Below are 12283 nucleotides of genomic sequence, written 5' to 3'. Positions count from 1 at the left end.
AACCAGTTGACCAAAACTGTACAATCCATGTTCACATCCAATATTTAGCCCTGGATGATGTTTTTCCACAGGCAACATTTCCAAGATCACCATTGCCATTGTGTTGTCTGGAATATTTGGTCGTAATAGAATAGAATCCCACAGTGCAGAAAGAGGCCATTTGGCCCATTAAGTCTACACCGACTGCTTGATAGAGCATCTTATTCAGGCCTTAGCCTTGTAACCCCACGTATTTACCTCGCTAATCCCCCTAACCTGCACATTTTGGGACACTAACGGACAATTTATCATGGCCAATCCAACTAACCTGCACATCTTTTTGAGTTTATTTATTTGTTAGTGTCACAAGTAGGCTGACATTAACACTGCAATGAAGTTACTGTGAAAATCCCCTAGTCGCCACACTGCGGCGCCTGTTCGGCTACACTGAGAGAGAATTTAGCATGGCCAATGCACCTAACCTGCACGTCTTTCGGACTGTGGGAGGAAACCGGAGCACCTGGAGGAAACCCACGCAGACACCGGGAGAATGTGCAAACTCCACACAGACAGTGACCCAAGTGGGGAATCGAACCCGGATCCCTGGCTTGGACCTATCTGCAGTATTCCTGCCCTTAACCGGATAGTTACCATATTCATCACTCTGTGAGGATAATCAATCTCTCTGCTGGAAGTTGTACCTATGCTGCATGACCCCCACCACCCCTCTGCCCGCCAACCACCCCCCACCTCCCAGTTTAATGTCCTGAGTCAAAATAAACAAGATACTTCACTGTTGAAGTTTCCTGTTTGTCAGTTTTCATTCCTGAAGCAGAAGCCAGTGCATCTTCAGCCAGTTTCCATGCAGAGGACAAGCTGAATTTTGAGGCGGTGCAGCCTTAGAACATCATCACATCTCTCCAATAAGTCACATTTATGTTTGAAGATTATCATCGAGGAGACACGAGAGCAAGAAACCATCATATTACAGAGAAGACAAGATGCACTTTGATTCAATGGTGGCAATTAAATCTAAATACCAGTATTCAAACATAGTCAATTAGCATGGAGCCATTATATCAGCTACTCAAACCATCCTTATATTATGCACAGTCAAGTGTGAGCACAGCTTAAATGTCAAATGCAACATTAGGAGCTGCGTGAGGATTTAAATCCAGCACGATAGCAGTATGTCACCTTAGTTAAGTGGTTCCCAAAGGATGGAGGCAGGTCCTGGTGCAGACATTGGTTCATCCTCATGATCAAAGTAGTGTTCATTTATGAAGCCATGTGTTCAGGGTCAGTCAGCTATTCCTCCAAGTTCACTGTGAATAGGACAGTGCTCAACAACAACTCACAATGTAAGAGGTGGAGCCTCAGTTGCAGCCAACTTGGCCCGGTGAATAGCCATTGTGCGAGACAGACCGGGCTGGGTGTAGAATGCGAGTGCCCAGTGGGCCACTTCTGTAAGCAGAGCTGGCGCTGCGGGCTGAACCGAACGCTGGGCGAAGGCGCCCGATGCCGACCCTCATCTGACCCCACAAAAGGCGTTGGGATGAGAGAGACAGCAGGACGGTGGTCATGGAAGTCAGAATCCTCTAAGGAGTGTGGAACAACACACCTCCTGAATCAACTAGCCCTGAAAATAGTTGGCGGTGGAGCATCAGGCCCATACCTGGCCGTCACCAGCAATATATTGATTATTTAACTTGATCAGCTTTTAGGGGGGGGCACGGTGCCACAGTGGTGAGCACTGCTGCCTCACAGCGCCAGGGACCCAGGTCCAATTCCGGTCTTGGGTCACTGTCTACTGTGTGGAGTTTGCACATTCTCCCCGTGTCTGCGTGGGTTTCCTCTGGGTGCTCTGGTTTCCTCCCACAGTCCAAAGATGCGTGGGTTAGGTGGATTGGCCATGCTAAATTGCCCCTTTGTGTCCCAAGATGTGTGGGTTAGGTCGATTGGCCATGCTACATTGCCCCTTAGTATCCCAAGATGTGTGAGTTTGATGGACTGGCCCTGCTAAATTGTCACTCAGTGTTCCACAAGATGTGAAGGTTTGGGAGATTGGCCATAGTATATGCACAGGGTTATGGGCTTAGTGTGGGGGTGGGCCTGGGGTTAAGATGCTCCTTCAGTCGGTGCAGACTCGATGGGCCGAACAGCCTCAAAGAACAAAGAACAGTACAGCACAGGAAACAGGTCCTTCGGCCCTCCAAGCCTGTGCCGCTCATTGGTCCAACCAGACCATTCGTTTGTATCCCTCCATTCCCAGAATGCCCATGTGACTATCCAGGTAAATCTTAAACGATGCCAGCATGTCTGCCTCCACCACCCTACTTGGCAGCGCATTCCAGGCCCCCACCACTCTCTGTGTAAAAACGTCCCTCTGATATCTGAGTTATACCTCACCCCTCTCACCTTGAGCCCGTGACCCCTCGTGATCGTCACCTCCGACCTGGGGAAAATCTTCCCTCTGTTCACCCTATCTATACCCTTCATAATCTTGTACACCTCTATTAGGTCTCCCCTCATTCTTCGTATTTCCAGGGAGAACAAGCTCAGTTTACCCAATCTCTCCTCATAGCTAAGACCCTCCATACCAGGCAACATCCTGGTAAACCTTCTCTGCACTCTCTCTAAAGCGTCCACGTCCTTCTGGTAGTGCAGCGACCAGAACTGGACGCAGTACTCCAAATGTGGCCTAACCAGCGTTCTATACAGCTGCAACATCAGACTCCAGCTTTTATACTCTATACCCCGTCCTATAAAGGCAAGCATAGCATAAGCCTTCTTCATCACCTTCTCCACCTGTGCTGCCACCTTCAAGGATTTGTGGACTTGCACACCTAGATCCCTCTGTGTTTCTATACTCTTGATGGCTCTGCCATTTATTGTATAACTCCCCTCTACATTAGTTCTTCCAAAATGCATCACTTTGCATTTATCTGGATTAAATTCCATCTGCTATTTCTCCACCCAATTTTCCAGCCTATCTATATCCTGCTGTGTTGTCCGACAATGTTCATCGCTATCCGCCAGTCCAGCCAACTTCGTGTCATCCGCAAACTTGCTGATAACACCAGTTACACCTTCTTCCAAATCATTTATATATATCACAAATAGCAGGGGTCCCAGTACAGAGCCCTGCGGAACACCACTGGTCACAGAGCTCCAGCCGGAAAAAGACCCTCCTTCTGCATTGTAGGGATTCAATGATAATGAGACCGGCTTTCTGTTTTCTTATACACAATTGTTAAGTCTGATGTTTCTGGATCAAAGTTTCCTTTGCTTCAGCCATGTATCTCTGTTTGATTTTTACCACAACAGTAGCAACTTGCAATCACATATCACCTTCAATGTACATAAACTTCTCAAAGTACTTCACTAATGCATCAGGAAAACGGGAAAAGCCAAGATAAAGAGGAAAAGTGGCCAAAGACATGGTCCAAAGGAGCACCTCAAAGGAAAGGTACAGGAAAGCCCTCTGAAGACCAATCATGAGGTAAAGTTAAGGGGAAATATACAGGAGGTTGGAAGAAGAGAAATTGAGGAGGTCGTGGGGATAAGGATTGCATGGTTGAAGGAGGTCACAAAAATTGGGGAAGAATGAAATAATGGTGAGACTAAATTACACGATGGGTATTTTAAATTTAATGCGCTCGGGAGCCAATGATGTCAGGTTGCTAACATTGATGCATCAGCCACATTGGAAGATCACACAGATTGAAGATTGTGAGGAATCAGTAGTGTTGGCGTTCACATCAATGCTTCAACGGATATGCAGCATGCTTTAAACAGTTTCAATCCGAGGTCAACTTCAACAAACCTGCAATTCCAGCATGAAACCTGGCTCCATGAAAGCCCTAACCTGTGATAGAGCTCATAAATTGTATTCTTCCATCATGAGGTTCAGTGAAGCTACTGAACAAACTCTACAATGTGGAAACAATTGCCATTGGCAGGCTCACAATGTTCAGTGCACTGTGACAACAGTGACCATTTCTCGATTGCTCCTATTTCTTCCCCACCTTAAGGATAAAATGGATGCACCATAACTGCACCAGAAAGACAAAACCAATCAATTCCAGATACATGACTGTCTGATCCAAACAAAGCATGCTAATGGACCCATTCTTCATGACCACCGGTCATTAGAGATTACGTGCTAGGAGCTGGCAATCTCCAGAGTGAAAACTTTGGTCTTTATCAGAAATCCTGATCTAAGCAAAACCTGAATAAAAGTCTCCATTGCTTCTAATTCTAACTGTTCATTGATCCGAACTTGCTCTGTTGATAAACATATAGCCAAAGGATTGTTGTTTCCATTCGAAGAAATTGACCATTAAATCCCAACAGTTCATTCATCTGCTGGCGGGCAATGACAACTTCACCATACTCCCCTTGCATCTCGCTCATCATCCCCAATGCCCCAACAAAAGAAACCAGCGTAGCAACATTGCAAAGTTAGCAAAGTGCGCAGGGCAGGCACTTCAGTTTTCTTTACTCACCCTTCATTCCAAATTTCGAACGTCGTCCATATTTGTTGATCATTATGAACAGGACGAGCAGGAGGACACAGGCAAACGCAGCAAGTCCAACAGCAATGGAGACCTGTGGGTGGCAAAACAGAGCATCAGATTTGGTGTCTCTGGAATTTAAAGTATTCAGGCCTCATTCATCACCGGGCACTCTTTAATGTGTCTTTAATGAGCAGCAGTCTGGCTCCTCTCCTTTTTCTTTGAAGTATCAATGCATCAAATATTCATGGAACAAAGTCCAATTAAAGGGACATTTTTAATTAAGTGACAAATGCCCTCACTCACATCACATGTGTACATTGAGATTCACATTGAATCCTCCTCCACATGGTGAATGTGCATGGCCTGTTCCCCAACATGGAGAATATATATGACCTGTACCCAAAAAATGGAGACTGTACACACTCCGTACCCCAACAAAAGGAATAACCTGTAACCCCAGCATAGCAAATATACGTGCTCTGTATCCCTTGCATGGTGAAGATACATGTTCTGTACCCCAATATGGAGAATGCACATGGCCTGGATCCTGTACCATGTACCCTAAAATGATAAATTCACATGTTCCATATGTATGGGGAATATACATGATCTGACTCCAACATGGGGAATATACATCCTCTCGACCCTAACGTGGCACATATACGTGATCTGGGCCCTGACACAGGACATATACATGATCTGGACCCTAACATGTGACATATTCGTGATCTGGACCCTAACACAGGGAATATACATGACCTAGACCCTAATATGGGGAATATGCATAATCTGGACCCTAAAATGGGACGTATACATAATCTGAACCCTAACATGGGACATATACATGATCTGGACCCTAACATGGGACATATACATGATCTGGACTCCAGCATGAGGAATATACATGATCTGGACCCCAATATGGAGAATGTCCATGATCTGGACCCTAACACGGGAAATATACACAGTTGTTTTTTTGCCCAAGATTTGTGTCCATTCTCAGAGGGGGTTCTTGCCTGGGGGAAGACAGGTCAAGCGTAGGAAAGGTCAGTTTCACTGCGCATCATGCAACTTGCATTCAACTGGAAGATCGACAGGTACATCATTTTAAAAATACTGAAAAGGTTTTTTTCTGTTTGTTACAATCTTTATTATTTTGTTGATCAGAGCACTTAGGTGGAAGGATAGCTACTGTAAGTTTGCTGTGCAGGTTATTCATAGAGGATCAGAACACTCCAAATTTAAGTGTTGGGGAAAGCATGCCACCATTTACAAAGGAGGGAATCAAAAATGAAAAGTACCTTTCTCTTTACAGCAGTGAGAGGAGAAATCAGGGCTGTTTAAATTCATCCCCCTCCTGTCCGTAACATAGGCCATATACAGACCTCACAAGAATCTACATATACACCTGTTGTGTGAGTATACAGACTGTTTATGTCCCCGACATGGATGTGCACAGAACACACACTTCCCTGTGGGCATAGACCTTGTATATTTATTCTCCAAATGGGGTTACTTTGCATATATCACACATACCAGTAAAGACAATATATATTCCATGTATATTTCATGTATATACCAGGTATACTTATGAATGGCATGGTGGCACAGTGATTAGCAATGAGCGGCATGGTGGTTAGCAACGGGCAGTACTGTGGCACAGTGGTTAGCACTGCTGTCTCACAGTGCCAGGGACCCGGGTTCAATTCTGGCCTTGTGGAGCTTGCACGTTCTCCCCGTGTCTGTGTGGGTTTCCTCTGGGTGCTCCAGTTTCCTCCCACAGTCCAAAGATGTGTAGGTCAGATGAATTAGCCATGGTAAGTGTGTGGGGCTATGGGGATCGGACAGGGGAGAGGGCCTGGGTAAGATATTCTATCAGACAGTTAGTGCAGACTGAATGGGCTGAATGGCCTCCTTCTGCTCTGCAAAGATCCTATGATTCCCCATGGAGTCTGCAAGCTGTGTGGGGAGGGGGTGCAGATTGTTGAGTCTATTTTGTTCGTAATGTGTAAGAAGCAGGAACAGTCAAAGTACAGGAGACATAACAATTTCCTTCTCCACTCAGTGCCATCACTGCTTCAATAAATGTTCTGAAGACAGTCTCCAGTGACACTTTGTCACACTGATTGGGTACATTTCCGTTCTAACACTGAGCTTATGCCCAGGAAAATGTTGATCCTTAAACTGCCGGCAGCTCTGAGGAATCTTTGTGTCCTCTGCGTCAGCCAGCTCTGTGAAGGATTTCCACTCAACCACATAATGCTGAACAATATTACAGCTAGAATATTACTGAAAAACACTTTGAACTGTACAGCTCCACAAAACCTCCGAGTACAACCTCTGTGATATAAATCATTGGCAACAGCTATGGATTATGAAGGAAATAAATTCTTAAAGTGTTTTTTTTTCTCTCTCATTTCTTCGTCTCAATGATCTGTGCCTTTCCTCCTATTTTATTGGTATATATTAAGCAAAGTATAAAAACCAAATTCCACAGCTGACTGACAGGCACGCATTAAATAAGGCAACTACATGCTGCTAGCATGCCAACTGTGATGTCTATGTGTACACAGAAAACACAGGCACATATTCATTATGTATATTGCTCATGATGGGTGACATGGTGGCACAGTGGTTAGCACTGTTGCCTCACAGTGCCAGGGACCCAGGTTCAATTCCGGATTTGGGTGATTGTCTGGGTGGAGTTTGCACGTTCTCCCCATGTCTGCGTGGGTTTCCTCCCGCAGTCCAAAGATGTGCGGTTAGGTGGATTAGCCATGCTAAGTACATTGTCCCTCAGTATCAGTGGGATTAGCTGGGTAAATATGTGGGGTTCCAGGGATAAGGCCTGGGTGGGATTGTTGTCAGTGCAGACTTGATGGACCAAATAGCCTCCTTCTGCACAGTAGGGATTCTATGATTCTATTAATGTACACAGCTACATGCTGATTAGAGTACACATTCACGAGTGCTTTTTTTATTTGTTCATGGAATGTAGGCATTGCTGGCATGGTCAGTATTTATTGCCCATCCTTGAGGGCAATTAAGGGTCAGCCACATTGCTGTGGATCTGGAGCCCCATGTAGGCCAGACCAGGTAAGGACGGCAGATTTCCTTCCCTGATGGACATTTGTGAACCAGATGGGTTTTTACGACAACTGACAATGGTTTCATGGTCATCATTAGACTTTTAATTCCAGATTGTTATTGAATTCAAATTTCATCATCTGCCATGGTGGGAGTCGAACTGGGGTCCCCAGAGCATTGCACTGGGTCTCTGGATTACTAGTCGAGTGACAATACCACTACGCCACTGCCTCTAACAAGTATAAATCCAACAGCGCATTCAGGAATATATTCAATCATACACACAGATCTATTCACTAGTACACACACATACTTAATAGTATACATGTACATATTCAACAGTGCACACGTTCAATCATGCACACAAAGGCAGCATAATGAACAGTTTAAGCCAACTTGTTGGTCTTGGTACTTTAGCATTTCTCTCCGCCAGCCAGCAGCAGTTTTATGATAATTAAAATGTTCCCCTATCTGCAAGTGAAGCTGTGATAAAAATCCTAGCAAGCCAAGAGCTTCCCTTGTTGTCAACACTGTCAAGTATGATTACCTCAGAATGTTCTGGACCATTATCTCAGCCAAAAATGCATGCCAGTTGGAGCACAGTGCTGCGCAGGTTTCCCATTGTGTGATGGTACTCCTGCTGTAAGGAGCGAATAAATACTTTGCTTTGGCAGGTGGAGGTGTTAATCTCACAGTTAAAATGCAATTAAGCAATGAATGCACCAACAAAGTTCCCCCCACCCCCAACCCCCCACCCCAACCGGCGTTAATTTCTTCTGTGTATCATAAAGATTTTTGACACAAAAGTGAAGACAGGAATATTCTTGGAATCACTGGGGATCCTTGATGTAATTACCATTCATCCTCGCGAATAACAATGTGAATTTGGGTTATGGACCTAAACCATTTACTTGCTTTGTCTCTCTCTCTCTACAGATGCTGCGTGACCCATTGAGTATCCCCAGCATTTTCTGTTTTCAGAATCAGAATTTTGTTCCTTTAAAATCAAATCTAATTCCAGTCAGGTACCAAACCTGAAACCTCAAACTGCCAAGGTGAGAGAGTAAACCAAACAGAACACATTGGAAAGGACACAGAGTGATTTTAATTTTGCCAATGAGTGCAGCTTTTTATTATTCATTCACTGGACATGGGCATCGTTGGCTGGCAGCATTTATTGTCCATCCCCAGTTGCCCTTGGAGGGCAGTTGAGAATCAACCACATTGCTATGGCTCTGGCTTTTGTCTGCAGTTCTACTGCAGATATTAATCACTGTCTGACAAAGTTTGTGCTCTCAGTTCTTTCTTTTATTTGCTTGCGGGACATTGGCATCGCTGGCTGGCCAGCATTTATTGCCCTTCCCTAGTTGTCCTCGAACTGAGTAGCTTGTGAGGCCATTTCAGAGGGCAGTTGAGAGTCAACCACATTGCTGCAGCTCTGGAGTCACATGTAGGCCAGACCAGATAAGGACGGCAGATTTCCTTCCCTAAAGGACATTAGTGAACCAGATGGATTTTTCCAATAATTGACAATGCTTCCATGGTCATCAGTAGATTCTTAATTCCAAATTTTTTTTATTGAATTCAAATTCTACCAGCTGCCGTGACAGGATTCGAACCCAGGTCCCCAGAACATTAGTCCCCAGAACGTTGAATTTCTGGATTAATAATCTAGCGATAATACCACTAGGCCATTGCCTCCCCTAAACTAGTATTTTGAAAAGGCGGGCATGGGGGTCATACTGGGCAACTGAGGAATGGCATTAACAATTCCCTTAATATCAGTCTCTATTCACTGGAGAAAGTTAGGCTCTGCCAAAAGTTAGCGTTGATTTTCTGAGAGATGAGGAGGAAATTTTGAAAGCAAAGTAATTATTATAAGATGACAAGAAAAATGTTGAAAGCATTGAAAACGAGTAAGGTTCAGGGACCGAATGGCAGTTTGGAATGTGTTCATTGAGGTAGGCCAATAAATATCATTGGGGATTTAATAGAATTGGGAGTTGTTTCAAAAGACTGGAGAGAGGAAATTTAACATCCATCTCTTCAATAAAAAAGCCAAAGAACTGTTAGTGAACTTTACTTCTGTGATAGAGTCATAGTCATTGAGGTTTACAGCTTGGAAACAGGCCCTTCGGCCCAACTTGTCCATGCCGCCCTTTTTTTAAAACCCCTAAACTAATCCCAATTGCCCGCATTTGGCCCATATCCCTCTATACCCATCTTACCCATGTAGCTGCCTAAATGCTTTTTAAAAGACAAAATTGTACCCGCCTCCACTGCTACCTCTGGCAGCTTGTTCCAGACACTCACCACCCTCTGTGTGAAAAAAATTGCCCCTCTGGACACTTTTGTATCTCTCCCCTCTCACCTTAAACCTATGTGCTCTAGTTTTAGACTCCCCTACCTTTGGGAAAAGATATTGACTATCTAGCTGATCTATGCCCCTCATTATTTTATAGACTTCTATAAGATCACCCTTAGCCTTCTACGCTCCAAAGAAAAAAGTCCCAGTCTATTCAGCCTCTACTTATAACTCAAACCATCAAGTCCTGGTAGTATCCTAGTAAATCTTTTCTGCACTGTTTCTAGTTTAATAATATCCTTTCTATAATAGGGTGACCAGAACCGTACACAGTATTCCAAATGTGGCCTTACCAATGTCTTGTACAACTTCAACAAGACGTCCCAACTCCTGTATTCAATGTTCTGACCAATGAAACCAAGCATGCTGAATGTCTTCTTCACCACTCTGTCCACCTGTGACTCCACTTTCAAGGAGCTATGAACATGTACCCTTCGATCTCTTTGTTCTGTAACTCTCCCCAACGCCCTACCATGGGTGAAAGAAAGCCAGGAGGGGAATGGTGGTGGAGTGGTAATGTCACTGCACTAGTAATCCAGCAGCCCAGGCTAACGTCCTGGGGTCATGGGTCCAAATCCCATCATGGCAGCTGGTGGAATTTACATTCAATTCACAAAATAAGGAATTGAAAGCTAGTCCTAGTAATGGTGACCATGAAACTATCATCGATTGTCGTAAAAACCCATTTGGTTGACTAGAGAAGGAAATCTGCTGCTCTGGCCTAGTCTAGTCTACACATAACTCCAGACACACAAAAATATGGTTGACTCCGAACTGCTCTCCGAAATGGCATGGCAGAACAAGGGCACTCAAGGATGGACAACAAATTCTGGCCTTGCCAGCGATCCCATGGCAGAATAAGTTTCTCAAACAATTGTGAAAAGCCAGAGGAATATAAAATCAACAGGACAAGTAAACATGGCTTTACAGGAGCAGGAAATAAATCTGTCAGAAGTATTTGAGGTGGTATCAGGTTATTTTAGACAAAGAAAGTGGGGTAGCGTGGCACTTTAAGGGGGGTGTTACCTGAAGACCACGTGATCGGGGCGAACCCTATGGATTGTCAAGGCGAAAAGCTGAGCCAATCACGAGGTGAGCAGGTACCCTGGGTGGAGGAAAGGTCCTGCAGTTGGAAGAGAGTTGTTCAGTCGTGTAGTTAATTCAGTTTGACCTTTTGTATATATAATTATTTATTGTTGGCAATAAAGATTTTATTCACACCACATCGAATTACCCTCGATCTGTTACAGAAACCTTCACTGAGATGGCTAATCATGAATTTAACGAGGCCCCTGATGCATTGGAGGTCAGTCTGTATCAAAGCGTGAGATAGATGGACAATTCATAGAATCATCGAGTGCAAAGGAGGCCATTCGGCCCATCGAGTCGAGATAGTTATTGAAGTGGATTGTCAATTAGCTGCATTAAAGAGAGGGGGTGGTTGACACAGAGTTGTGTTAGAGTGGTCATGACTAATTAGATGCAGATCAATGCTGGGAGCCTCCTATTCATGTTGTATATCAATGATTTGGAAGTGGCAATGGAGAAAACATTTTCTAATGACACGAAGGTTGGAAATTGGAAGCAGGCTAGGAGGGCCAAGAGGGATCTAGAGATGTTGGGCTCAAAAATGGGAAATTAAACTCAATATTGGCAAATATAGGGTGATGTGGTTCGGGAAGAAGAAGAAACATTGGGAGGAATTTACTGTCCTCCCCTGTGGTACGTTTGATGGCGGTGGGGCATTTAATTGGGCAGGAGGGTGGCGGACAGGAATCTTGCCCCCTTCCTACCTCTGCCCTGATTACATCTGCGGGAAGACTCACGGGTGGCCTCCAGTCCCCTCTGCAAATTAAGAGAGCAAATAATTGCCCACTTCAAGGCCCCATCCCTCCACCACTGATATTCCCCCAGTGGCAGCGGGTGGGCTCTTGCCAGGTGGGAAGCCCAAAAACTAAACCCTATCAGAGTTGTTTGTGGGCTTCTGGATAAGAGATTTCCAATCGCGGTCAAAGACATTCAATGCCTAATTGACAGGCCTGGCAAATGGAAGGGGGCCACTGACAGCCAACCCCATTCCCTTGCTGGCAATCACCCTCCCACCCCCCCCCCACCTCCCCCATGACCCCCACTATGCATCCCACACTCCAACCTTCCACCGTCACTAGCCTGTGCCTGAGTCCCTTGGCAATTCTGCGCCTTGGGTGGGTGTAGTACCAGCAACAGCATAGTGGTTTTGTCACTGGACTAATAATCCAGAAACCCAGGATAATGTCGTGGGGACCCAGGTTTGAACCCCACCATGGCAGATGGTGAAATTTAATTTCAATAA

At 44.9% G+C, this 12283-nt stretch overlaps 1 protein-coding gene across 1 annotated transcript in view; it reads right to left on the bottom strand.

Moving 5' to 3' along the window:
* Positions 1-12283, bottom strand: part of LOC144511044 (NT-3 growth factor receptor-like) — an 826965-nt gene that overhangs the window by 352464 nt on the left and 462218 nt on the right. Inside the window, exon 10 of the mRNA XM_078241014.1 lies at positions 4488-4590. Within this exon, the coding sequence (XP_078097140.1) occupies positions 4488-4590 (103 nt within the window). The remainder of the gene's footprint in view (positions 1-4487; positions 4591-12283) is intronic.

Source organism: Mustelus asterias, chromosome 24, assembly GCF_964213995.1.
Source record: "Mustelus asterias chromosome 24, sMusAst1.hap1.1, whole genome shotgun sequence".
Classification (NCBI taxonomy): Eukaryota; Metazoa; Chordata; class Chondrichthyes; order Carcharhiniformes; family Triakidae; genus Mustelus; species Mustelus asterias.
Note: the sequence above shows the minus strand (reverse complement) of the source record. Positions and strands in the feature narration are given on the sequence as shown.